This window comes from Phalacrocorax aristotelis, chromosome 15 (assembly GCF_949628215.1).
Source record: "Phalacrocorax aristotelis chromosome 15, bGulAri2.1, whole genome shotgun sequence".
Lineage (NCBI taxonomy): Eukaryota > Metazoa > Chordata > Aves > Suliformes > Phalacrocoracidae > Phalacrocorax > Phalacrocorax aristotelis.
Genome location: NC_134290.1, coordinates 7,586,519 through 7,614,026, shown reverse-complemented (window position 1 = coordinate 7,614,026; position 27,508 = coordinate 7,586,519). Strand labels below are relative to the sequence as shown.

At 54.9% G+C, this 27,508-nt stretch overlaps 1 protein-coding gene across 1 annotated transcript in view; it reads left to right on the top strand.

Moving 5' to 3' along the window:
• The window catches only part of MYO18B (myosin XVIIIB), a 73,328-nt gene that overhangs the window by 18,303 nt on the left and 27,517 nt on the right, over positions 1–27,508 (top strand). The window contains exons 14-33 of the mRNA XM_075110743.1: positions 1,601–1,793; positions 3,170–3,250; positions 3,749–3,896; positions 4,028–4,187; positions 5,430–5,613; positions 6,363–6,564; positions 7,173–7,282; positions 9,602–9,667; positions 11,442–11,570; positions 11,867–12,010; positions 13,196–13,285; positions 15,016–15,135; positions 15,260–15,368; positions 16,012–16,136; positions 17,168–17,322; positions 18,454–18,577; positions 19,272–19,472; positions 19,583–19,693; positions 21,496–21,600; positions 24,476–24,622. Coding sequence (XP_074966844.1) covers positions 1,601–1,793; positions 3,170–3,250; positions 3,749–3,896; positions 4,028–4,187; positions 5,430–5,613; positions 6,363–6,564; positions 7,173–7,282; positions 9,602–9,667; positions 11,442–11,570; positions 11,867–12,010; positions 13,196–13,285; positions 15,016–15,135; positions 15,260–15,368; positions 16,012–16,136; positions 17,168–17,322; positions 18,454–18,577; positions 19,272–19,472; positions 19,583–19,693; positions 21,496–21,600; positions 24,476–24,622 — 2,704 coding nt within the window. The remainder of the gene's footprint in view (positions 1–1,600; positions 1,794–3,169; positions 3,251–3,748; positions 3,897–4,027; positions 4,188–5,429; positions 5,614–6,362; positions 6,565–7,172; positions 7,283–9,601; positions 9,668–11,441; positions 11,571–11,866; positions 12,011–13,195; positions 13,286–15,015; positions 15,136–15,259; positions 15,369–16,011; positions 16,137–17,167; positions 17,323–18,453; positions 18,578–19,271; positions 19,473–19,582; positions 19,694–21,495; positions 21,601–24,475; positions 24,623–27,508) is intronic.

Here is a 27,508-nt window from a genome sequence, read left to right as displayed (position 1 = left end):
TGAGCAGGCAGCACCTTCCTTTGCTGCGGGGGCTTGTCCTCACTCTGCTTATTTCCATCTGGACAGCCAGGATGGGAAGGACATCCTCTGTGGCCTGACGTATCTCTTTCTTCATGTGGTGTAAATCCAGAATGAACTGTTTGGGTGAATGGAATAATTTAACACTGGGGTAAGGATCAGGCCCCAAACCATTCCGTTTTCTCAGTTCTGATGTGCAACTCAGTTTGTTGAAGTCAGCATCCACATGAAAGCTGGTGCCCAAAAATACTCTGTCTTGTCGCTGCAGGTTTATTTTAACCTGCAGTTGAGTATTTGTATTGTAATTCCTAGCAACCACATTCTAAAGGGAAATTGCTGATGGTGCTCTAAGGATGGACAGAAGAGCAAAAAGTTGCTGATTCTCCTGAATAACAACATTATCCTGGGATGTGCCCTGGGTCCCCTCTTCCTTTTAATGGTAGCTTTGTTTTACCCATCCTTATTTTCCACGCCAGCCCACCAAAGACTATTAAACCATTGCAACAATGATCCAGGTGAAGAGGCATGTTTCTGTGCATCATGAAAATGCTGTTTCCTCAGTGAGTCGATGGTGAACGTGAATCTTTTCAGCTCCAGTTGCAGGAGGGTGCTGCTATGAAATTCTGCAATCCATAAATATACTTTTGTTTCTTCATTCAGCCCTGTGCTTTCATAGAGGTGCTGGCGTTCTTGGTGCCTTGCTGTTGAGGAGAAATGCATCTCCTTTAATCTCACCGAAGCAGCGGAGGGCTACTCTGCCGGCAGGGTTGCTGGGGAATGGGCAGCACTTCAGCTGGTGAAGCAACACAATGCAATGGCTGTTTCAGAAATATGCATTAAAAATAGTCTCAGAGGTTTCTCAGGGCCAGACTCCCCTGCTGTCCTTATCTGAAATACTGGAAATGGCTGCAAGCAACATTTTAAGAAGTAAACAACATCTCTGTTTCTCCCAAGAAGCCCCCCTCGACGTTTGCTTCTCAGATCACGTGTATTAGGGGCTATGGTTCCCCTTAGAGATTTCCTCAGGAGCTGAATATTGGCAGCTTCTCCTGTAGAAATGCTGCAGACAGCACAGCATGGCAGCCAGGGCTTTGGACACTCACGTTGTCCTCAGTGTTGGTATCACCTGCTAGTTTAGCTGCTTTTCAAATCAACCTGTCCGTCAAACTTAAGACGTTTGGATGAAGATGCAGTACTTTAAATAACTAGAGTGCCAGCATGGGGCCAAGTGTGGGAAGGGCATCTCGTCCCACCCACCATTAAGTGTTTGTTAGGCCAGGTCAGGAGCAGCCATGCCACATGTCTCCATCCAGGCTGGGAGGAGACTCTGGCTTGAGTAGATCAAAGAAGAGGTGGATGAAGTGTAAGGGAGAAGCAAACAAGCCCTGCCAGGAGGTACGGGTTGTCCCTGACTGGAGTCACTGGGAGAGGGGGAGAGGGGAAGTGCTGGGCTGGGTGCTGCTGTGTGGGATGGTGCCCACCAGGGATGCGTGTCAGGGGGAGGAGGCGCTGTCACCTCTAAAGGCAGAGCTCAGTCCCATCTGTGGGTAAAACCCTGTGGTGTGTATGGCTTTTTTCCCAGGTCTTTCTCCTCCCAGCACCTCTCCATGGCCTCCATTGCGGTGGTGGATGCTCCTGGCTTTCACAACCCACGGCACCAGCGGGGCGAGCGAGCGGCGACTTTTGAAGAGCTCTGCCACAACTACATGCACGAGCGGCTGCAGGCTCTTTTCTATGAGAAAACCTTTGTTTCGGAAATGGAGAGGTACAGAGAGGTGAGGAGCCGAGGAGCCGCATCCCAGGGAGCAGCTTCCCCGCACCTGGGGATGGGCTGCCTTTGACCCAATGGGTCCCTGCACGCTTCGGCAGCTTTAATGGGAGGAGTGTTGTAGAAATGAGGGGTCTGTAAGGAGCAGTAGCCTTGAGCCAGGTCCCTTGTCCCCCTGATACCCCAGTCATGAATCATCTTGGGTATTTCTCACAAGCTAGAAGTGCCAGGCTGTCTGGGCATCTCTTTGGGCAGGCTTGTTCCAGCTCAGGAGGCTTCACAGCCTTCTGTTGTTGCAGCTGAGTTTTTCCTTAGGTGCTGAATAATAGAGAATAGAAAGGAAAATGATAAATTATTGCAGAAATAAGCTGCTGAAAAATCTACAAGCAGAGATAACTTATTAGGCTTGCAGAAGTTACTGTAATACCTCTAGCCCTGGGAAAATAGTTGAATTGCCATTCACACATCACTTGCACCAAGTAAGTATATATATGCTCTTCACTAGTGATGAATATGTAGTCACTGGCCAAGCTTGAAATGACAGCAGGCTCGGCAGGCTCGCCTTGCCTTGGCTTTGTTGCTGGCTAAGGATGGCTGCCCTGGTACAAGACATTTCCCTGTGAGCCACGGGACTGCGACCGTGAGCCCAAGCCCCAGTGACCCATCTACTCCCAGAGCTGGGTCACAAACGGGGATGATGGTGGCACATGCTCTTGGTAGGAAGAAACTTGGGTTCGACTGCTGCTTTCTGCTCCACCTGCATGCTCAGGCTGCAAACCTGAATCTCTGAGCAAAATCTCACCGTGTTACCATGGAGAGACATTAAAGCTACAGCTCCTGCAGAACATCCCTGGTTCACATGTGAGCAAGAGCAAGCTGTGCTTATCTTGCCCCTCCCCAGGGGTTCCCCTCACTCCAGGGCATGGTGTGGCAGCTGTTGGGAGGGGGTGCTGGAGCCATGGGCGGTGGGAGAGCCCTGCAGCTGGGGGCTCGCAGACTGAAGCCCTCGGCTGAGAAAAGGAAACAATGCCTGCAAGCTGCAAATTAAATAATTGATTGTTTTCTTGGTGCTTTCTCATTAAGTCTTCAGTTATTGTCATATCCATGATTTATGAAGCTTGTCTGATGTCCACAAAGTGCTGCAGAAGCCCGTTGGGTGTGATGGTCCCAACAGCCCTGCCCGTGGGGGCAGACGTGGCCGTGCCTCTGCATCACGGCACAGGCGTCTCTGGTGGCTGCTCTGCTCTGCCAGCGCCGGATCTCGGCAAAGCCAAGCGGGAGCACAGCCTGCACCATCCTCCTCCCCCTCATGCAAACAGATCTCCTCTTGGCTTTCAGTTGCCAGACCATGACTGAAGCAAGCTTTTAAATAATGTTTTCCAGGAAAATGTTGAGGTGTCTTTTGATCTTCCAGAGCGCTCTCCACTGGCCACGCTGTCCATCATCGACCTGAGCTCCTCACAGGTAACCTGTCTCTGTGGCCACGGTGGGAATTAGTTGCTCTGGCCATGCTTGAAGCACCCTTGTGCTCAGATGAGTGAGGATTTCAGAGACAGAGTGGGACCTCATGGCGTGTTTTGCACAGAGCAGCCTGGGGTGTTGCAGGGGAGGGCACAACATCAAGCAGGACTTTTTTGGCATTTTAAAAAACAAGCACCCTTCCTGGTCAAGCCCTGCACCCTGCGCACCCCTCCGAGCCTGGCTGCAGAGCTGGGATGACTTGTCCCCCTGGGACACCATGTGACTTTGGGTCTCGAGGGTGATGTCCAGAGCTGGATCAGGTCAGGAGCATTTCCTGACCCTGGTCTGGCTGGTCTGGCCAGGGGACACGGTTGAGCAGAGGTGGTGGAGAGCGGAGTGGGGGAGCAAGGTGGGAGCAGGCTGGTATGGCTGTGTCTTGAGCCAGCTGCCTGCAGCCCTCTTGCCCCTTTCCCATCACCAAAGGCCATCTCTTTTCTGCAGCCGCAGGTGCTTCCCGGCAGCCCAGGAGCCGATCGCAGGGGGCTGCTGTGGATCCTGGACGAGGAGGTGCTGATCCCAGGCTCTGGGGATGGCGCTGCCTTCGACCGCCTGTGCTCCTACTTTGCCACGAAGGGACCTGGTCAGGAAGGTAAGTCCATGTCAGCTCGGCCGCCCATCCTTTGGCATCACCATTTAGCTTTGGAAATTTAAGAAACCGTGCAGCAAATTAAATATCTTGCTGGGCTTTTCTTCTCGGGTGATTCTGGGGTGCTGTTGCAGGGGACAGCTACATGCGCAGGTGCGAGCAGGCACTGCACTTTGAGATCTTCCACCAGCTGGGCACGGACCCTGTGCGCTACGACCTCACAGGCTGGGTCAGCAAAGCCAAGCTCAACCTCTCATCACAAAACGCCATCCAGGTGCTGCAGCAGTCCAAGGTGTAAGTATGAAGGGGTGCTGGTCTGCCATGGTGCCGGCGGTCATCCCCATGCCCATGTGAGTGGTTTGGGATAAGTCCCACCATGAGCTGTGTTGCTCCAGCTGGGGCTGGCGATTGCAAACCTGCCCCAACTCCAAGAGGTGGTTTGTGGTGGGGAAGGTGGAGGGTTGTGAGGCATCCCAATGGGGAGGAGAGTACCCATAGCCTGACCAAGGTCAGCCAGGGTGGGCAATGGCCTTGGCACTGGATGCGAGGGGTCCCTGCCTGTCCCCCCACATCCTGCCCATTGCACAGCCCAGGGGATGGAGCTGATCCAGCCTCGGGTGGGCAAGGAGGGTATGGGATCTTGAGTGGATCCCATCTGGGGGGCATCCTGAGGCACCTGCTGACGCCGGTGTTGCATTGTCCAAGTCCATCTCCACCCAGGGCAAAAACTGCAAGGAAGGCAGTTAAAACCACAGCTTTCAACCCAGCTTTGTGGGAATCTTGAGGGTTTAGTTAAGGTGGGGGGAGCAGGTGTCAAGTGGTTTGACTTACCGACATCAAGACTGCGGGCTGAATGACAGCCAGGTGTACACGTTGTGATTGCAGTAGATGCTACAGAGAGGGCTGGTGAATAATGGTGCGGTGAACAGCTTTCCATCAAAGCTGTCTGGGTTCTTTGAGCCAGCAGATCTGTGCCATTGACGTTTCAGTGGGAGTCCCCTCCTGCAGGCATAGGCAGTGGTGGCGGGGGGCACGGGGGGACCCCCCCGATGTCCTTGGCTCCACAGTGCCATGGGGTTGGATGTCCGGCGTGGGTTGGGGCCACAAGACATCACCAGTCGAGGGCAGCTCCCTGTGCAGCAACCACTCAGGTTTTCTCCAGTGCTTTGAGGAACCCTGTAAACTAAATTGGAATTGAAATGTAATCAGGCTGCTGCAGATGTCTCCACACACGGGATGATTTTAACCTTCTGCTTAAACACTCCCAGCTCATTTTGTTTTGGGCTTCAATTTAAGAAAGTTCTAATAGTGGTGAACAGCTTGGTGCTTGAACCAGAGAAGAGCAGAGGGGGTGGGGGGGGTCTGCCGGCACCGCCTCTCTGCTCCATGACCAGGTGCCCTGTGGCAGCAGCACCGATACCAGATTTGAGGTGCTGGGGGGCATTGCATCCCTGTTGAAGGGGCTGGGAAGCAGAGGTTCCCCGGTGCCAGCACCGCCACGGCCTGACTGCCCCATCTCGTTGCTCCCCCCGACAGAGATGCTGTGAAGGAGCTGGTGTTGCTGCGCTCGCAGGCACCGCTGCCCTGCCGCGCCGTGGCGGGGCTGGAGGGACGCTCCCAGGCGGCCCTGCACCGCAACGGCTGCGTGAGGAAGACCTTTGCCAGTAGCTTCGCAGCCGTGAAGAAGAGGTCGGTGTGTGCTCAGCTCAAACTGCAGGCGGTGAGTGCAGGCACCAGGACCCTCATGGCTGCAGGTCAGGGTGTTTGCAGCACTGCATAGTCTGGCCCCACACTGAGACCCTGCATTAGACACACTCCTCCTTAGCAGGGAGCCCCGCGCCCACCGGCAGGCGCCTTCCATACCGTGGGGCTGGGGGTCACCAGGCCGACTGTGTCCTGACATGGGATGCTGCTCTGGTCATGGGTGGCCACGAGCCTCCCCAGCACTGCTGTTGCTCAGGGAAAGCATCTCAGGCAAACAAATCATAAAGCAGATTACATATGCACCTTGCTGTGCCGCCGCTTAATCCTCTTAAGCACTCAGATGAGTAGACTAGCCCTCTGTGCCGGGCACGTGCCAAGCTCTTGCTGATCTCAACCATAATTAGGTGCCTAAACTCTGGAGGAAATGAGGCTCAGTCTCCGTAGCCTCCCTGGCCAGCCCGCTTTGTGGTCCTGCCGTCACTGGCAAACCCTGGCCCAGCAGCCCTCAACCCTGGTAACTTTTTGTAGCTCACCAGCTGTAAATGTGGGACATTCGGAGAAAGGTTCCCACTCAGGACCTGTGACCTGCACCTTGGGCTCACCTCTCTGACCAAAACTGTTGTTCCTAACGTGCACCTGAGCTTTGAGGGCTCTGAGGATGGCTCCTTTACCTGCCCAGTCACCCTGCAGTGGGTGCACAGGGAACGTTTCCCATACTGCGTGTGCTGCCCCTTTGCTCCCCGCTGACCTCTGCTTGCCTGGCAGGACGCGCTCACGAACCTACTCCGACGGTCCCAGCTGCACTTTGTCCACTGCCTCCTCCCGGGATTAGGGGCAGAGGGGGTGGAGGGGCCGGTCCCTAGGCCCCCCACACCGCCTGGCGAAGCCCTGCGGCTGGACGTGCCGACCCTGCAAGCGCAGCTGGAGGGGACTCAGCTCCTGGACGCCCTGCGCCTCCACCGCATCGGTACGTCCCGGCTGTCCATCGCTGCCACGTGCCATGCTGGTCCCGCCTGCCGGTGCTGCCCTGCCAGCAGCTCAGCCCTTCTATGCTTTGCTCATCATCTGCCTCTTGCCAGCCCCACTTCAGAAAGCCCCTGCCTTTTTATTGCTGCTTTTTGAAGGTGTTCCCAGACCCCCTCCTGCCCGCAGCCCGCTGTGATACTGGGCGGCACAGCCTGAGCGCGGCGGCTGCCGCTCCAGTGGGGTTCCCCTGTGCTCCCCTTGGAGCACCCGTGTATCAGGCTGTACCTGCACTGACTGTGGTCACAGTCCGGACCCGTGCAGGAGGCCCAGGGGAGTCTCTTGCACGAACACGAGGCACTGGGATGGTGTCTGGCCACCTCAAGCACACCTCCACTGCTTCTTTGCTCCCTCTGCCCTGCCCTCACTGCAGGGGTTTCTCCCTGCTAAGGGCAGCTCCCGTGGTCCCCACCACCCGCGACACCTTTTGCTGTGTGCAGGACATGCCACCCTTTGCAGCAGCCCCCAGCGCCAGTTCCCTCCCCAGCATTTTGGTGCAAGCCACGTGCCCCTGGGCTGGCGTGGCCCCCAGCGATGTCTGTCTGCTCCCAGGGTATGCGGATCGCCTGCTCCTGACCCAGTTCCGGCGGCGCTTCCAGGTCCTGGCTCCGGACGTCATGAAGAAGTATACCTCTGCCTACGAGGTGCCAGATGAGAGCAAGGTGCGTCCTGGGCTGGCCTGGGGAGCACAGGCTGAGAGCTCCACGCAGGGCGCTGCCAGTGCTGGAGCTCTTCCAGCCCTCCCCAATGTGGTCAGGGCTTTCTTTGCAATGACGAGCAATTACTGGAGCTCCCTACAGACAGCCCCTGTGCCAGCATTGCCTGTACCCTGCATGAGCCTGGCTGTCCTCTCTCCAAATGAGCTGGGTCATACCAGTATCCCCCTGTCCTGGGACAGGAGCTACTTCCCAGTCCCTGCTTCACTTAGGCATTCGGTGTTGCTGATATTTGGCCACTGTAGGGTCAATACCCACCGGTCTGTGGGCTGCCAAGCTCCCGCGTCTCCCAGCAGCTGTGGGTGATGCTCCTTTGCTGAGTTGCTGCAGGACCTGCCATGGGTGGGAGCGCATATCTAGACGGCTGTTGAGGAGGTTTGGTAGCAGGGTTGTCAGGGCAGGTCCGGGAGTTTCTTAAACATGAGGCTGCCCTCAGGACCTAGGGATGAAGGAGAAAAGCCACGTTCAACAAGGCTCAGGGTAGCTCCCCAGCATTTGCAGTGCTGCTGAGAAACGGCAATTGGGTTTGGGAGCCTGCGGGGTCAGCCTGTACCGCCGGGCTCTGGGCGCTCGGAGCTCCCCAGCAATGGTCAGCAGTGATCTGGCAGCGGGGTGTATCCTGCGTAGGTGCAGCCTCGTGCAGCACTGAGTTGCAGGGGGTGGCTTTGCATCCTGCTCCTTTTCACCCTTCCCACGCACGCCTGAGCACGGGGGGACGCGGGCTTTCCAGCAGCCTGGCAGAGCAGCCAAGCTTGGCTCTTTGTCCTGGAGTTTCTCTCCCTGAGGACTGTTTTTGCAAGGGCAGTAAACATGCCTGGCATGGGCTGCATTTGCCAACGTTACTGCACCGTGGAGAGGACTTGGAGAAATCAGCCTGAAAATGAAGCCTGTTATTGCTTCTTTTAATACTCAAGAGGAAATGATTTTGAAACTACTGCTTGCTGAGGGCTGTGCCTCGGTCCTGCGGTGCTCTGGCTGCATGCCTGGTAGGTCTTGTTTTGCAGGACAGGGCACAAACTGTGGGACTGGAGGCACGTGCAGAGGGCAGGATTTGTGCATTGCTCTGGCCCAGTGTGGCGGCACCCTGTCCGTCACCCTGGCTCCCCTAAAAACCAGCTGGCTGAGGATAAGGCAGGCAGCATTCCCAGGGACCTAATAGCAGGGACCATGGAGGCTCCTGGGGTCTGGGCACCACCTGCCTTCAGGCACCTGTAAAGCAGCAGCGCAGGGCAGCTCCTCACCTCATCCCACAGACCCTGAAAGACAAAGGAGCTCTGGACTGAAGGTGGAGATCTGCCAGTTTTATTTGTAGCAAAAACTGGGGAGAACCGTCCCTGCCCCTGGAACAGGCTATGAGTGGGCGGGGAAGCACTGAGAGCCAGGAAGAGCCAAGAGGAGATGAATTAAACATGGGCACGTGCTCTGTTGTGCAAACTGCCAGCCAGGGTGTGCAAATTCAGTTAAGACCTTGGGATTTAATAAGACAAGTTTGACAGTCGGAAAAGGTCAATATTGTCATTAAATGCTTTAAGGAGGCAGAGGGTGCCTCGTCAGCAGTGTGTAAGCAGGGGATTTGAAAAATCCCGTCTTCCCTGGAGCTTGCTGCCACGTGGTTTTGTTAGCTGGCGACTGCTTTCCGGTAAGCTGCATTAACTCGGCCACTGGAGCACAAGAGATGCTTGTCTGTAGCGAGGCTGTGACGGTGCAGCAATAACCGGCCCCGCTGCTGTGCGTGGGGTGGGATCACCCCACACAGCCCTGCACCTGGCCCCAGTCCCAGCAGTGCCGCAGGAGCCGGGCACAGCCACGGTACTGGTGGTTCCTCGGCCCTGGCACGTAGCTTTGTGCACCGTGGTTGTCTGTCCCCAGTGCACTCACATGCTCCGTCCCCACCTCGGCCCAGCATGCTCTTGCATTCCCCTGAGTAGCCCTCTCCGTGCGTTGGGGTCCTTCCAGACCAGGAATGGCAGCAAAAGCGTGAAAATCTTGCATGCAGCTGCAGATCTCTGCTCCCCATCCTGCCAAAGGCTCTGGGGCAGAAAGCCCATCTCGCACCAGGACTCTGGGCTGGGGCAGCTGTTTCAGAGGCTGCTCTCGGCCTGGGCATGTGTGCTTTTGCATGGGGAGGAAGAAACGAGAGCATGGCTGGATGCGCCCTTACTGGGTGCCCATAAGGACGGAGGATCTCTGCACCCTCTTTCAGCAGGCTCATGCCAGGGTGTAAACATTTTCTGAGCAGCTCTGTGATGTGCTCCTTTTCTGCAGGCTATAGAGGAGCTCTTCGAGGCGCTGGATCTGGAGAAGAAAAGTGTCGCCATAGGATGCAGCCAGGTACGACGGCTCCAGTCCCTGCTTCCCTGTTGCTCTCAGTGCATTTGGGCACTGCCAGCCCCACGCCAGGCGCTGCCAGCTGCCCAAAACTTCCCAAACTGGAGAGAAAGCCTCTCCTGCGCTGCTCCCTGCGGCACCCAGGTGGGCTGCAAAATGAAGCCCCAGCAAAAATCAAAGCAGAAATCTCATAATTCACATTTGAAAGTGTTACCCCAGGTAAACTGTGTACCTAATAGTCAAAATCTGTCCCCTTGCAGCATTTCAGTTCCTAATCACCTTTGAGGTCTCATGGGAGTAAATGGGGCTTGGGCAGCTCATGGTTTTGGTGGACTGGGGTTAACACTGCTGAGCCAGGCAGCTGCAGGTGCAAGAGTTGTCACAGCAGCAACATTTTAACTTAAATGCGATAATCTAAAAAAAAAAAAATTAATTTTGCATGCGTGCTTGCCTCCAGCTCTCGAAGTCTATAAAGAAAGAATTCATGAAATGGTTTTGTGGAGCAAAATAACTTTCTTTTATCCTGCACAGTGCAGTTTGCAATTATCTCTTCTATGAAACCCTTGTACTTAATCAATACTGTTATAGCAGCTCCAGTCACATCTTGTTATAGAGAAGTTGGTTTTGCCGTTGCTTTGAGCATTGATTTTGTACTAGCTTCTAAAACTCGCTGGCTTGTGAAGTTAATACAGACATTAATGAGACAATCAAATAGGTGATAGAGCAATCATAGCATTATCTCAAGAAAGTGAGTTTCCTTGGAATTGTTCTTTGATTCAATTTGGCATCTTAAAAACGCAGGTCTTTAAGTATGCCACTGGCTTCACAAGTGTAATTCAGTTTTTATTAAAGCTGTATTATGCAAATGGTGCATAATATTCGGGAGTGATCGGTCCCGTATCCCAAGAGCTTCGCCAGGCAATGACCGAGACACGTCTTGCACTGGGAGATCAATACCAGGCTAAATTCGATGGCATCAGCAAATCTGTATCATTTATGAGGTGTTTCTGACAAGTTCAGTTAAAGAAAATGATGTGGTTAATTCTGTTTTCCTACTGTAAACTGACATCTTTGCTGTTATCTGTGCGTATCTGTGTGTACGCTGTCAAAAAATGCTGTTTCCAGCAGAGGCAGCCCTGCCATCCACGCAGCGGGCGGGAAATGGGCAGTGGCCCAAGGGAATAGTTTCAAGGACTTGCAGCTTCTTGTGATGGTTGATGCCTATGTCAAGAAGGACCGAGAAGAGGCAGGGACAGACAGCAAATGCCAGCATGCGCAGAGCGCGAGGGCTGGATCCCCAAGGGCGCTCAGCAGCCCGGTCCCCGGGGAGTCAGTGGGACCTGGGCAGTCCCGTACGCCCCATTTCAGCGATGCCCAGGAGCAGGAGATGGAGGGGTGGGTGGAAGGTGTTCTCTGGGACGTGCAGCCATCCCACTGCCAGGCTCGGGGATGGGACAGGGCTGGGACACAGCTCCCTCTTGGTGTCCCATGAATGTCCTCAGGGAGGTCGATGCTAGGGCCACCTCAGGTGCCTTCGTGGCATGGGGCAGACAGGCGTGTTGCTGGTTTGGCCAGGTAAGGCTGGAGTCCCCTTCCAGCCCAGCATTTCAGGCTGGTGCAGTGGTTGCACTCACTGGTCCTGGCCTGTCCAAGGACCTTTGGTTTCCCACAGGTCTTGGGGGAGGCTGCCAGGTCTTAGCCAGAAATACATCTGCTGGTTGCAAGCAGGTTTCGGACCCTATCATGGGGACATGTAACCTCTGTTGCTTGCTGTCAGGTTTTCCTGAAGTCAGGGGTCATCTCTAGACTGGAGAAGCAGCGCGACAAGCTGATAGCCCAGAAGATGATCCTGCTCCAGGCTGCTTGCAAGGGCTTCCTCAGCCGTCAGAAGTTCAAGAGGTTGAAGGTATCCATCCTGCGGGTCGTGTACACCCTGTGCCCACCAAAGCACAGGCTTGGCGCTGCTGTGATACAGCCCAGAGCATCCAAATTGGAGCTCTTTGAAGGGAGCAGGCTGCCCCTTAGAAGGGTGCCCACTCTGCCCTGCCCTGCGGGCAGCCATAAGGTGCTATGCTGCCGTTCCCTGCGGAGTAGAGCTCCTCCACCACCTCATCCCTCCCCATCCCAGTGCCCAGCCTGGTCCACCCTGGTGGGCTCAGTCGTGGCTGGGCGAGGAGCACTGCTGTCCGTGTCTCCCCACAGATCCAGCGTCTCGCCATCCGCTGCATCCAGAAGAACCTGGTGGTCTTCCAGGCGGTCAGGCACTGGCCCTGGTGGCAGCTGCTGAGCCGTGTGCGGCCCTTGCTCAGCATTAACCTTGTGGAGGAGCAGCTTCGTGCAAAAGAAGTATGCACCAAGTGATGGGACAGGACAGGGTGGGACAGGACGGGATGGGACAGGGTGCTTTAGGGGCTCTGCCTGGTGGGTTGGTCAAACTGGAAGTCACTTCTGCCAGGGCAGAGATGTTTTGCTGACCATACAGAAGTCGACATCTGTTTTTAGCACTGCAATTTTTTCCCCCGTGTAATATGTTTTGCAGAGCTGTGGAGGGTGAAATAACCTTCCTTAGAGGAACAGTAGCAAATGTGCCATGTCTCTGCAGCCACAGCCCTGTCCCAGGGCGGTGGCTGCCCCACTGCCCTCCCTGTTGCCCCCCATGAGCTTCCTGGGGCTGGGTCTGCTGAGCAAAGCCCCTTGGGGACAGATGCCCCACATCAGTCTGTGGGATGACAGATGATGAACATCCAAACTCATCCTTGATGTAGGGGACTCTGTACTGTCACCAGAGCTGTACTGCCTTCCACCTGAGCTGCCCCTGGTGATGGGAGACGTTAATGGGCGTTTGCTGACTGAGGAAAGGCATCTTTCACCCCTCTGCACTGTCTGAGGCCCGTGCTAAATTATTAGTCCGTCTTCCTTGGCATCCTGCTCCTCCTCTTGCCTTAGCGAGGTTTTAACAAGATGTTTTCAGGCTGGTTCAGCTGAAATAAAAGCTGCCCAAGCCTCTGTTTCTCTCTCCAAAGCCGCCTGGGATCCATCAGGCCTCATCGCCTGTTAACCTCTGTTTTTATCACAACTCTGCACGTTCTGCTTCTGCTCAGTGTTGGACATCAAAGCAGGACAAGGCTGCACCAAGCAGCTCTTTCTGCCGTTACAGTCAGGCTGCCTGAAAAGAATCACAGAAAACAATGTGCCTTTGCAACCTCTCTGTGATAGCCTGCCAGCGCCCCAGGAATGCTCCATGAGCAAAATTCAGATGTTTGGCTGTTCATCCCAGGCTTTTGAGGTTCGCTTCCTTCTCATAAAATGTGCTCTGTATGCACACCAAAGCTGACATTCCCTCCAAAGAAACTCATGTCAGGAGCTGTAGTCCTGGCAGTTTGCAGAGAGCAGCCTTCAAAGTTGCCTGGTAAATTTTATTAATAAGGCAGCTATGTCTCTCCCACTCATTTTTAACAGAAAACAAGATTTTCATAAATAAACTGAGGATGCTGGAGCTCTCTGTGTGTGTTTTTTTGCAATCTTCCCTAGGAGGAGCTGGCGGCGCTGAGAAGGAAGCTGGAAAAATCCGAGCAGGCATGCAGTGAGCTCAGGCAGACCGCAGAGAAGCTGGAAAGCAAGGTAGAGCCCGAAAAAAGCCCTGCGGCAGCCCCGCTTGATCAAGTTGGCAATTAAGCCATATCAGGATAAATACGGCCACTGATTACATTACAGCAGGAGGAGCCATGATCAGCAGAAGGTTGGGCAGGGATCAGCTGCCAAACTGCCCGCAGAGTAACCGCAGCCAGAGGTGGTTCGGTGCAGGACCCAGGCGGGCTGCGGTGCCCGACTGCAGCACCCAGGGCCAGCAGTGCTGCAAGGTCCCTGCTGGGTGGGATCCTACCTGCCAGAGCAACAGGTCCCCTCAGGGTCTGCACCTGGGGAAAGGTCCCCAGGGAAAGCCTTACGTCCCCTCCAGCAAGGACAGACATCACCTCGCGCTGCCACCGGCACGGCGTATGAGGCTGAAAAGCAGCAGTGCGAATGTCATCCCTTCTGCTGACAAAAGGGTATAATTAGAATGGGAAATTGCACGCAGATGTATCATGTTCTCATTACGCTCTCAGGACTGCAGGCTCGCTGACCTCTGCAGACACCAGAAGTGACTTAGTTTAATGGGACGAATGCTAACACTGAGGAGACAGCACGCAGGAGAAGTGTCCTGCCCGTCCCCTGGCTCCGAGTGTGACTCTGCCGTGCACGGCGCTCGGGGGGTGGCAGCCGCCGGGGCAGCCCCTCGGCCACCCCGTTGTGCGCATCGGAAGGGACTTGGAAGCATGTTGGGGCTGCCATGCATTTCTGACCGGCCACTGGTCCTGTGCAGAGTCCCCCCTTGGATGCATGGGCTCCTGCGTGATTGCAGCTGGGGTTTTGTCAAGCACCGGGAGGAGAAGGAGCTCCTAAGTTTGCTATAAATACCCTGGGTTTACCCAGCTCATTGGGCTGCAACGCTCGGCCCTCGCAAGGGGTGGCCGAGCTGTGGTCTAGGTGTAACGCTGCAGCTCTGGTTAACGGTACCAAGAGCCCTGAGGGCCAGGGACGACCTTCTCAATAGGAATTGGCTAAATATAATTTAAGTTCTGTGTTAAAAATGAAATCAAACCCACGAGGCTGGGACTGCTGAGCAAGGCTAACGCCTCAGAACAGACCCAGAAAAATATTTTCTCCCCAGGGAAAGAAAACCTATTGAGTTTACTTACTGAGTTAAACTTGTTGGACCCCCCTGAAGAGCTTGTGTAGTGTGCCTGCAAAATGTGAAGTGCCTTAAAATGCTGTTAGATGGAGGAAAAGGAGCATTGGAAGCCTGCATGTTCCTGCTCGCCCTGCCACCTCTGCAACTCCTCTCTTGGCAAGATTAGCGAGACAGGCCATATTTACCTCTGCTTTGCAGAAAATGGAATTTTCTCCAGATTAATCCACCTGCTTGTTGCTTCAAATGAAACTTAATGCTAATCAGCTAGAACGGTGCAGAAATCTGATGAGCCCTGCCCGCAGCGCACTACAGGCAGCACAGTGCAGGCAGCGCAGCCGCTGTGCAGCCGTAGCAGGCAGCTGCCTTGCCACAGGCAGCCACGCAAAACGTGCAGCCACGGGCTCTGGCAGCAGTTCCTCTTTGCTGGGCGCTGCCGGTGGGAGCCGGGGTTCCCACCGGTAACACTGCTTGGTGACAGTGTGCACTTACCATGTCCCCTAAGCACGGGTAGCTGCCAAAGGAGAGCAGTCAGGACACTGGGGTCGATGCAGGCTGGCCAGCCCCTCCCCAGGCCGGCTCACATGGCAATGCCCAGCCTAACTCCGCATTGCCCCCCCAGATCATCGACCTGACAACGGAGCTGTCAGATGAGCGGTACAAGGGTGATGTTGCCTGCCAGGTCCTGGATGGGGAGCGGGCAGAGAGGCTGCGGGGCGCCCGCGAGCTGCAGGAGCTGCAGGTAGGAGAGCCACGAGCTGTGGGGCTGTGCTGGTGGTGATGCTGTGCTCTTGGCACAGCCTTGCTGGACCCGAGTGCTGTGGAGCCAGGTAGAGCTGCTCCCTTCCTTCCCTGGGCTTCCCCAGAGCAAACACGACCAAGTGCAGAAGAAACTGGAGTCAGTGGAAAAGCAGCTGGAAGAGGCCCAGCAGCTGGTTCAGTTGCGTGAGATGAAGATAAGTGGCTCTGGAAGAGGTAGGGACGTCCCGGTGGGGGTGATGCATGCTTTGGGCATCCAGCCCAACCTGTGGGACCAGCACAGCCACCCCAGCAGGGCAGCAAAGCCTCTTGCAATGGGCAGAGGCTTGCCCCCTGCTCCCTGGGAGCTCTGTTCCTCCAGCCCCTGGCCACCCCAATGTGTTTTTGGCACCCTGTCATTCTGCACTGCTTGTCTGGTGGGAGCTGGCAGTGATGGCTCAGTCACACACGGCGCTGGCTCTTGCACGGGGCTGGGGTTGGAGGCAGGAATTCTGCCTGACAGCGCTGCTGATGCTTGCTGGCACTGCCCACCACTCCAGGCAGCTCAAAGTGTGCTTGAAGCATGTTTTGGAGTGATGAGGAGGCTGCTAATACACAAGTGGGATGGGATGGGATGGGATGGGATGGGATGGGATGGGATGGGATGGGATGGGCATGAGTGCTTTGCCCTGGGTGTGGGTACCAGTGCTACGCAAGCCAGGGCAGCCCTGGGTGCACAAAGCAGAGCTGCACCCTACGAGCTCGGTGCTGGCATTTGGGCCATAGAGGAGCCACATTCACCCCTCTGACCCTGGCACGGCCGCTCAGGCTGCTCAGGCCTGAGCACCCGCCCAGCACCTCTGGGTCTCTCCATTTGCAGAGGACGAGTGGCAAGTGCGCTTCGACTGCGCGCAGACGGAGATCGCATTCCTGCGGAAGCGGCTGGCACAGCTGGAGGAGCGGCTGGAGTCCGAGCTGGGCAACAGGATGGGGCTTGAGCAAAAGGCGAGTGCTGCCAGCCCCGGGGTGCAGGAGGGGACAGGGTCTCCCCAGGGTCGTGCCAGGGAGCAGGGCTGCTGCTGGAGCCAGTTGTCCTCTCCTCGCTCCTGGGGCAGGCAAAGCTTTGCAGGGCTGAGGCTCAGAAGTGCAGCCATTTGCTGCTGCTGCTCTCACTGACCAGGGGAAATGGGCTGTTTTCTGCTGGTTTGAGAATAAATACCCCAAAGCTTCCTTCAAGCTTAAAAAGTTACTTTTGCACCAGAATATGGCAAAATTCAATCTTGGTCAAGCATGAGCAGAGGGTGGAATCTGTGGGGTGGAGGAGGGGCTCAGTGGTGGTCTTGGTGCTGGTCTGGCTTTTGGATACTGGGCTGGGTTGTGCTCGCACCATCTGTCACTCAAAGATTTGCTAATGTAAAGGGCCAGCAGTTCCCGAGCTTTGCCAAGAGGAGGGAAAAAGCCAGTGTTCTTCCCTGAGCAGTGCCTGGGAGTCAGGTCGCTTCCCATAAGGATAAGATGAAGAAATGAATATTACTCTTGGTACATTAAAAAGTAATAAGAAAAGCAGCCCAGTTTTAGGAGTTGGGTAAAGCAAACCAGCCCATTTGTTTTTAGTTAGTTTGGAATTACAGGCTTCATTAATGCAAGATTTTGCTTATTTAAAGTCATTGCTTAATGATTCCATTCTCTGGCTGGTGAGAGCTCTACGTGTGTCTCTGCCCCAAACATGATGCAAATCCTTGGGGGATGCAGCTCGTTTTGTCCTGGTGCTGCCTTTTGCAGAGAAATGGGATCAGGGGGTTGCCCTCGGGGCAGCTTTGCTGACTCAGCAGGAGGGCTGGGATGCTGTGGGCACACAGGAGGGTGCCTGGAGTGTGAGGGGTTGGGGCACCTAGATTTGTCCTTGTTTGGCAAAAGATCTCCAGGTGCCCCACCCCCTTGTACCAGAGTGGGACTGAGTCCTGGGCGGGGAGCGGCTGTGGGGCATATGTGCTATATAGGGTCCCTCCGCCACTCACCGTTACCTCTGACCACAGCTTGGAGAGGTGCAGGCAGCGTGTGAGGCAGCCAAGAAGGTGTCCCAGCAGCTGCGGCGGCGGTGCAGGCAGCTGGCCTGCGAGCTGGAGGACGCGCGGGTGCTTGCCGAGAGCCAGCAGAGCCGCAGCCACGAGCTGGAGAAGAGGCAGAAGAAGTAAGGGTGGCAGGGAGCGCCGGGGAGGGCTGGGGCTGCTGGAGCAGAGGGATGGGGACAGGGATGCTTCGGGTGGCTTCAGGTGAGGTGTCCTGGAAGGGCTACTATTTTCATCTACTTCGACTGCTGTAGGTGACACCAAGTGGGAGGTTATTTTTACATCCCATTTATGTGTGTCTGTGACACACTTCCATAATAGAAATCCCTCCCAGTGCAACGCTCGGCGGCACCATGGGGAGGGCTGCCTGGGGCTCGGAGACCACGCTGGCTCCCGTGTCGCTGGGTGCGGGGGCACCCTCGTGCTGGGGTGTCCCAGGCTTCGGTGTGCCCTTGGCGCAGATGTGCCCATGCTGGGAGTGCTGGTGGCAAACCAGGCACCTGGTGTGGAGGAAAAGGACCTTGAAGCCAAGAAATGGCCCCCAGCGTTCTAATGCCGCCATTTGATACCAGTGAATGAAATAGGTTTTCTCACCAAAAATAGGATACCAAGACCAAGCAGGTGCAGAAAACCTGGGAAATTGCCAATGGCTTTCTTTATAATTTCTTTTCATTTACACTTCCTTGTCAGTATTCCCTGCTTACCTGTGCTGAGATGCTGACTGTGGGCTGGGGCTTGGTCTGACCCAGAGATATGAAGGTGCTGAGAAGCTCCAAGGATTATTGCTCTGAAGCAACAATGCTTCCTGAGCTGAAACCAAACCCTCGCTGCAGCAGAGTCCCGGCCGGCCCCAGGGATGGAGCCGCCTGTGGTGGCGGGGAGCAGAGGGATGCTGCCCATGCACAAGCACATTTCAGGATATTTTGGGTCTGTGGCAGCCAACTGCAGCCGTTTTTGCACTCTGCTCTTGGTGACTGCCTGCGTGCACATTGTTGCTGCTCCGTGCCGTCTGCTTCCCACGGCTGGCACTTGTGCGGAGTAATTAGGGATTCACAGAATGATGGCAGCACTTTGCAGACAATAGGCTTTTTTTTTTGTGCCCTCTCAAAAGCACTTGGAAAGTCCAGTGCCAGGAGAAGTGGCTTGCCTCCAGCTGAGGTTGTCTCCCTGCCTGCCTTGGTGCATCTCCCCAGGCCAGGAGGCAGCCGTGCTGCCGCCCACTTTGGAGAGGTAACGTGTTTCCCCCCCTCCAGGTTTGACCTGCAGTTAGCCCAGGCCCTGGGAGAGTCTGCCTTTGAGAAGAGCCTCCGTGAAAAAGTGTCACAGGAGAACACCAGCATCCGATGGGAGATGGGCAAACTTCAGCAGACCTTAGAGGTAAGAGGAAAATATCCCACTTTGCTGCATTATATCCAGTTTCAGGAGCAGCTTTCAGAGCAAAGCCATCATCTTTGCAATTATAGCAGAGGCAATCAGGCACAAACCCAGCAGCTCAATTCCAATTTCTTTTAGCGCAGTTTTAAGATGTGCCTGATGTATTTAATAACATCATCATTGCTAGAAGAAAGCTATCACTTTTTACAAGTGATACCCATCCCATGATTTACCTAATTAGGTCCACACTCATCTTCACTGAAGTCACTCGTGTTCTTTTTCACTCCTCTACCTGCAATCTCACCTGCAAGAAGCCGTGGGTCTGTGTCCTGTGGGACAGTGCTGCACCAGGTGCCCACCAAGCCTCCTGTAGAGGCAGGGGCATAGTGTGCCCGGGTCAGGGGGAAGCTGCAAGGTGGCTGCCCGGCACCCCAGGCAGCGGGGGCTGTGGGGAACCCCTGGTGGGGGCACAGCCCATGGGAGGAAGAAGGCAAAGTCAGGAGCAAGTGAGAAAACCCAAGAGGGAAAGGATTGCTCAGGGCTCACAGCGAGGACTGACTGCTGCCTGCTGCTGCTCCAGAGTGTTTCTAATGCTGTTGGAAATGGTCTGGGTTTTAAGAGTGAGGTGCATGTGCAAGGCCCCTCTCCCACATCTGGGGCTCGGCTGCTGACCTGCTGCTCTGCCCCTACCGAGCAGCAGAAGGAGGCGGAGGTGGCCAGCCTGGCGCAGCGGGCAGCTGTGCTGGCCGGCCGGGTGCAGGAGCTCAGCAACCCCAGCGCCCTGGACGCCCGCGCCGTGCCTGCGCTCAGGAAGCAGCTCTGGGACCTGGAGGCCAGCGCTGCCGAGCAGCGGAAAGAGCTGGAGCGGCAAACATCTGCTGTCGATCACCTGGAGGAGGTAGCGTGGTCCCCACCTGGGCTGGGGCCAGGTGTGCCAGGGGATGTTCATCCCTCCACCTTCCTTGTCCCTCCGGGGTTGTTTGCAACCGCTGTGCATTCGTCTTTCAGCTTCACCAGAGGCTGGAGCTGGAGATAGAGCGGATGAAGCAGATCCACCAGAAGGAACTGGAGGACAAGGATGAGGAGCTGGAGGACGTGCGGCAGTCCTGCCAGAGGAGGGTAGGTCGGTGCGGGGTGGGGAGACAATACTGGGTGCTCCCCAGGGCTCCCGCTGTCCGCGGCGCAGAGGAGGAGCTGTTTCCAGGGGTCTTTCTTCCCCAAGGAGCAGCAGGGTGGGTGAGCGCTGCTTTACCACCACCAGTCTGGCATGAGCCCCATCACAGCCCCGGGGTGCAAAATCAGGGTCTGGGTCAGGCGTGAGTCCCTGCCGTGCTGGAGGGGCTGCCGGGGGCCATGCGTGAGAGCTGCACATGACGCACCACATGGGCACGGTGCTCCCAGTAACACCAGCGTCACACCAAGGGCACCGACTCCAGCCAGCCAGGGCTTTGTGTTGGTGATAATGAACAGAAAATATCCTTTCAACAAGGCCGTGAGGTCGGTGGCTTGCAAACACGAATTCCAATTTCTCTGAAATCCCTGGGGTGTTTGATTCAGGCCTGTGGGACTACATGGGAGGAGCCAGTTCCTATTAGGCCTGGGGCATACCTGGCTGTCGATAGTGAATTAGCATTGCTAAGGCTTAATGAAGCATGTGCTATTTTAGGAAGGCAGGACAAGTGGGAAGGCAAACGAGGTAGTCTCTGCTCCTCCTGCTCCTGTCAGCATGTAGTTGTGCCCAAAGCTGTGAGGCTCTGAGGGCTGGCACCGGGTACAGGTGCTGCCGTTTCGCACTGTGCTGCCTTCCCACAGTGCTGCCCTTCTGCTGGATGGTGCAGGAACAGCTCAGTGCTGCTCTCTCCTCCTCTCCACTGGCCAGTTTTTGCTGAAGTTCTGGGCTGGTTGCGAGGACGTGTTGCTCAGGGCTCCTCCCAGCATCCTCCCTGCCCTTCTGCACCTCTCTGTTTAATTGCCCTCAGCAGTGAGCACGGTACTGCCAGCACCACTAAAGGAGATGCAGTGCCTTCTGGCTGCCCTTGGCTGACAGGGTGTCATTCATCCTTTCTCTCCCTCACACTGCATGGCCTGACTATTATTTTCCAAATGAGTAAATGGCAGAGACACTCTGGAGAGCAATCGATATTTAGCAGCCTGCTCCCATTCCCTTTTTAAACTGTTTCTGAGCATCAGCTGGGGGTGCAGGAGGTGGCTGGAGCAGGGTGGTCTCCAGGATGCTGTGCCAGGGTTGCAGCCTGGCATGTCCACTCCTGTGGGCACTCCCGGGTCTGGTTCCCTCCTGCAAGGCACTTGCTGTTGCTGCAGTGCTGTGGGACAGCAATGCTTGAGGAGAGGCAAAGGCAGAGGGATGCAGGTTCCTGTGCTCCTAGGAGAAGCACAGATCCTGCCTTTACAGCATGCTTTGCTCTGCAAGGCCACCATCACCTCCTCGCTGGTGTGGAGCTGGAGCAAGAAGTGTGCTGCCTGCCTGGCTTGTGGTCATGGGATGCCTTGAGGAAACCTGGAGGGATTAGAGCAGACCCTCTTCTAGCTTGGCTGCAGGCTCTCTGTTACTGCTCCACAACCGCAGGGACAGCCCTTGGGGATATCTGAGCATGCCTCACAGGCAGGGTGGCTCAAACAGCCCATTGTGTCCCCAAAAATCCTACAGGGTCCTGGACTGCTAACCGTTGCTCCTCCTGGCTACTGCCTGGGTGGGGTGCAGGGGATACAGGGGATGTGTCAGGGTCCTGGTTCCCAGCATTGGCTGTGGTGATGGGAAGCTTTGGTGCACACCCTCTCCCAGGGGCTGCCTGGCTGCGTGGGTCCCCACTATGGTGGTGGCTGTGCCCTGCCGGCACACAGGGCTTCGGCAGTGGGCAGCCAGGGCTCTGAGTGTGGCTGGGGTTGTCTCCCACACACAGCTCCAGCAGCTGGAGATGCAGCTGGAACAGGAGTACGAGGAGAAGCAGATGGTGCTTCATGAGAAGCAGGACCTGGAAGGGCTCATCGGCACCCTGTGTGAGCAGGTAAGAGGATGGTGCGTGTGGATGGGGCCAGCTGCGATGCCCTCGAACCCTCACCCCTTCCAAATGCCACCCGTCAGAGCAGCGGTGTGTGCTGCAGCAGGCACTGGGTGCCAGGGGGATTTCGGGACTGCGGGCATCATATAGGAGACAGCCAGTCCCACTAAGGACCCATGGAGGGGAATGGCTTGCTTTTCTACAAGGAGAACTATCTAAGCAGGGAGAGGCATCCACTTTTTGCTCGTATTTTCATGAGAGTCAAACCAGGACTAACACTGGAGCAGCAGCAACTGCCCAGAAAAGCAGTTCATCAGATTCTGCTCTTTGCAGAGGAATTCTGTCCCAGACACATTTGTTGAACAAATCCTTTTTCATTCTCTAATGTGTCTGTGGCAGTGATTGAAGTGCATGTAATGGGAAAAGCACACACAGCTGCTCCCTGTTAAATTAAAAGGCGAGGGGCTGAACGCAGCCTCATTGAACAGCATTTATCAGCCTGGGCATCACTGAGCATCGCCCAGCAGCCAGGCCCAGAGGCCGTCTCATGCACCAGCTCCTGCCAAAGGAGCACTGGTGAAAAAAAAGTCCCACCTGGTCCTTACCTGGGGCCATGGTGCTGCCAGAGCTGAGGGCAGTATCAACCTGGCACGGTTCAGTGTTGCCATCCCGGTGCTGCTGCACCCCAGGGTTCCCCGGAGCTCAGCAAGGCTGGGTTTGTGCTGATGCCTCCCAACCTCCCCTGCACAGCCCCTGTTGCATTGCAATTCACCCTTCAATTCACTGCAGTTGCACATGCAGTGGAGGAGGAACTGATTATCTGGGGCTGCGGTAATCAAGCAGCGCATCCTCTGGCCATTGGCACGAGCTGGCTGGATTTCACCATTTCACCGGCCCTGGCAATTGCATATGTTCATTAAATGGGATGAATCTGGGAGTTTTGCAACACTGAAATGGTGGGCATATTTCAAGTAGACACAAAATGGTCTGACGAGGCTTATCCATAATGTCCCGCTGGCTCCTGGCTTATAAAATGTTTTGGGAACTGTCAGAATAAATCTTGCTGTATAAAAGCAGGGTATTATTATAACTGCCTCTCAGTCCAACACGTCCCTCTTGTTTGGTAGAGGAGAACTAAAATGGATGAGGAGGCAGCAGGAGCTGCCTGGAGCAAAGCTGGGCACCCTTAAGGAAAGGCACCTTCTCCTTCCTGGGACTGTCCCCAGGCGCTGCCCGGGCAGCCTCCGGCCCCCACCAAGTGGGGAAGGGGAGATGGCATAGTGTAGCTGTGTATTGGTAGAGTGTATGCAAAATACAACCGGAGCCTTGAAAGAAGCTATTAAATTAAGTCCCGGCTTTGTAACTTAAAAAGCACCGGGCTGCAATGGTGGGAGGCAGCGGCGGCGGCTGCCGTACCTGCTGCTTCCAGTTACGGTACAAAATCCATCGTCTGTGGCAGCGAGCAGACCCTGAGCTATGGGAAAATGATGCTGAATGGCGTCCAAGATACAGTCTGTAGGGATGGCAGGGATAACAGCAAGTCTGCTGCGCTGCAGTGTTGTAATTAATGCCGTCTGATTTACAGTGGACAGTGTGCTTCAGAGCAGTTTATTAAAAAAGAAAAAAAAAAGCCAACCCAGAAAACTAATTAAGGAAATGGAGATGCCAATGATTTCTGGTTCCAGCAAATGCCAGCCAGCTCTAAACCAGGTTACAAGGGCAAATTCGCACAATTAATTTTAGCCAGTGAACAGAAAATAGGAGAATGGGTTTGAAACAGGAAGAGCTGTGGAAAACAGACTAAATGGAAAACGCTCTTATACTTCAATTAGTCTGAAATCAAGCACTGAAACCATGTCCCTGTGTATTTGGTGTTTTTCTAATTCTTTTATCCTCGTAACCATGGTTGCTCTCAGCTTCAGGGGGGAGTGTAGAGGGTTGGGTTTTTTTAAGGTGCTTCACACTTCCCTTCTTTAAAAGGCTTCAGAGTAATATGGTGACACCACACCGCCTGGGGACGAGCCTCCAAAATCACCCAGCAGTTATTTTCTGCCAGCACTGCTGGGGATTTACGCATGAGAGATTGCTGCCTCCCGCACCGACGGCAGCAGCATCGGTTGTGTCCCTCCATGGCTGATGGGAACTCCAGATGCTTTGCATTAGAGATGTGTAAATAAATCCTAATGAAGCTTTCCTCATCAGCCTTTTGCATGTCTTTTTCTCTTTCCCCTTTGGGTTGACTTTCTCCTGCCTTTATCACTCTTCTCGCCAGAGGGGCGGAGAGTTTTTTCTGGCTTTTTTTCTTTCACGCTATGCCTTTTGCATTTTCTGTGCCCAGATGATGGACGTGCATCTTCTGGGTCTACCCCTATGTGACCCTACCCCTCAGTGGTTTCCCATGGGGGTGACAGTGCCCAGTGGCCGTGAGGACAGGGCATTATGGCTCTGGGGACCTGCAGTGCCCGCCGGTGCCCCCTGGTCTTGTGGCTGGGCTGTCCCCTGGCCGCAGAGGTAGCTCGCTGGGCAGGCATGCGGCTGATGGTGCGCAGGGGTGGATTAATGTTTTCAGATGAACACCTTTCTGGTGGGGAAAAAATGTGGTGTTTCAGTGGAATCTGCCAGTATTGATGTTTATGTAATTTTTTTCTCCCTTTTATTTAACTCTAAATTATTTTTATTTGATAAAGAGGGAAAATTGCAATATCTATACATAGATATTTAAGATCTTCTTGCATCCTGACTTCAGCATTACCAAAATGTTTCCAAATTGGTGTATTTTGGAGGTTTAATTTTGTGGGCAATGTCTGGGGGTGGGACAGAAAGGTCCGACAGAAGTTTTGCGGGGCAGCAGGGCTCAGGACACCCCATCTCCTCTTCCCAGATCGGCCACCGCGACTTCGACGTGGAGAAGCGGCTGCGGCGGGACCTGCGGCGGACGCGCGCCCTGCTCGCCGACGTGCAGCTGCTGCTGGCAGCCCCCGGGGAGCCCAGCGCCAGCGCCCAGGAGCTGGAGCGGCTGCGCAAGCAGGTAGGTGCCTTCAGGCGAGCGGGCGTCTCCCTGCCCCTTGGAGCCTCAGCCAAGGGGAAGCTGCAAGAAATATTTACAGATCTCCTGGTTTTAATTGTGTGGGGGGTGAGCAGTGATCCTGTGCTGCGCGAGCATCACGCCGCCCAGGCCTGGGCGAGAAGTGCCTCTTGTGCTGTCTTGTAAGGAGCACTTCTCTGTAATTAAGCCAACAGTGGTTAAGTATTTTTTTCCCCTTTTTTTTTTTTTCCTTCAGCCCTGTTAATTACCTTCTGTTCAGCATGTTTTCTATCTGTCTAATAAGGAGCTCCAGAGGCGCTGCGTTCGGGACGCGTTGCCATAGGGATGTTGTAAGGCAGGAGCAGGGGTCGCAGCAGATTTGCCGTAGTTTAAGCACAGTTCACAGCCGGCACTGAGCGACCCGGTGAGCGGCTGCAGGGGGGTGCCGTGCTTGTGCCCACCGTGCTGCCAGCCAGGGACAGTCTCAGCCCCAGTGTGAGCTCAGGGTCCATGGGGTGCCCTGCCGTGGGACAGGGGTGGCACAGGGCTCTCCATCCCCAGGCTGGCTGTGCACATGCATCCCCCAATGCCGAGCACCGGGACTGAGCTAACGATGCCAGTCCTCCAAAACTGCTCAGTAATTAATCTGTACTGTATATTTCCCCTGAAAACAAACTAATAGGGAGGCTTGAGCAATTCCAACAACATACATATATAATTGAGATAATAGTTCTGCATAAATAACATCTGTGAGCAGCAGCTGTTCCCACCTGGGCTGAGGGAGAAGGGGAAGGTGAGCTTGGCCTGATGTGGCCAGCGGGGTGTCCGTACCTGTGCTCATGCCTATGCCCATACTTGTGTCCATGCCTGTGCCACTGACCTGGAGAGCCAGGGCAGGGGATGGCCATGGTTGGGGCAGGCAGCAGGAATGGCCAGTTTTGGCGCTCATGAATTCTCTCTTAAACATTATTGAGCTAATGCTGTAATGCTACACTTAATAATTAATCCCTCGGTATTTCCTGAATCCTGCTTTGGGGCTGGAGATGATGCACAGCCCCTGTCTTGCTCTTTCCCAGCCCCGGGTGCAGTGGGCTGATGCTGAGGGACCCCTTCCACGGGCTGATCCAAGGGACCAAGTGGCGGTGGCGGGACACTTGTTCTGCCCAGTGTCCCCATGGCACCCAACCACATCTTGGAGGGGAGTAATGCCCTGCTCCCTGAGCAGCCGGGTCCCCGCAGCAAGGCAGGCTCATGCAGGAGGTTGCTCTCTCTTGCCTGTGCCCATGGTGCCATACAGTCCGTCCCCAGCTCCCCCCCAGCTCCCTCGGTGGGTGGCCTCTGCCCGGCTGCCTCGCACTTTGGAGGAGGAGAACAGGAAGCCTAAATATTCGCTATATTGGGTTTTTGCTGCGCTGCCAACACTGACACTCTGCATGCGTTAAAAATGCCTCATGATTATTCAGTCCTTTAAATTTAAATGATTTCTAATGGCATTCATGACGACTTTCTCAAAAGCCAATACATCCTACCACCAGCCCACAAACCTCCACAAGAATAAAAACTTTGCTAAAATGCTACATTTCCGTTAATCAAAATCCATATGGCTAGAAGTATAGCATTGTTTCTTAATAAGGCTGAAGCATCCATTTTACGCAGGTATTTAACAGATGGTGTAGCACAGCAAACTAATGTTGTTCAGAAGTTCATACATTATGCATTTTTTGGGGGGATTTCAATTTATTCTTCCCAAGTGGGAAAATTCCATTACACGAAGTAAAGTGGAAGCTGGTATTTAATGAGCAGTCCTGGAGATGCGTTTCTCTCTGATTAAACTGTCTGGAGTTTTAGTGTAATCACAGCAGGGGAAAGGCCAGTCCCAGGGGCTGGTCATGGACAGGGTTGCTTCTGGAGGAGCCTGAAGCTGGGAAAGTGCAAAAGCCCTTGGCCATAAAACCAGCAATCAGTCAGATTGGCATCTTTAACATCTCCCAGCAGCTATCGCTCAGGTCATTTCAGTAACGGCTGCCTGAGCTTTATGCAAAACATAAAGGCTATTTTTCAGCTGGTGGAAGAAAGGGGAACACGGCGCGTGTCGCTGTGAGAGCGGCTCTGCAGCTGTATGAATAGACTGACTAGACAATCCATCAACATGGACTGAGTTTGGACACAGGAACAGCATTTTAAATAACTGTTTCGCAGGTTTCAAACTGCTAAATGTCTCATGCCAGAGCTTTATATTTCCCATGGTGAGCAGCTTCTGGCTGGCACTGTAGCTGAAGACCCAACGATGTTCAGGGTTATTTCTTCCCACCCGTTCCTTGGTTCGTGCAGGGGTGGCAGGAGGGCTCACAGATGGAAATGGTGGTCCTAGGTGGCAGAGATCAGCCACTGCCCCATCCTCGGTGGTGGGACGACAGCACCTCGGGGCAGATGTGTGTTTGCTTCCAGAGGTTTTGCTGAGGTTGCTGGTGGGAGCTGTCAGCATTGTGCCTTGTGGCAATGGAGGATATGTCCTCTGCCTGATTTTCTCACTGAAGCAGTTAAAAATAGGGGATGCAGATTAGGAAGGAAGGTGGAGGCTGAAGATCAGAACCCTCCAATGTTTCCATGTGCACCAGACAGGCCACTGCTCTGGGCCTGGGATGGAGGGGGGAAACGTTTCTGTTGCTGCTGGCTGCAGTGGCAGTTTGGTCACCCTCCACACATGGCCAGCCCTTGGAGCGCAGTGTGCTGTGCCCCCGCCGTGTGCAGGGCTCCCTTGCAGTGGGCAGGGGGCGAGGAAGGCAGCTGGTGTGCGGGGGCTGCAGGGCTGGGAAGCGGCCATTCAGAGATTGCATTGTGCCAGGAATCATTGATTTTAAGGGAAAAAAAATCCATTTCCTCTGTAGA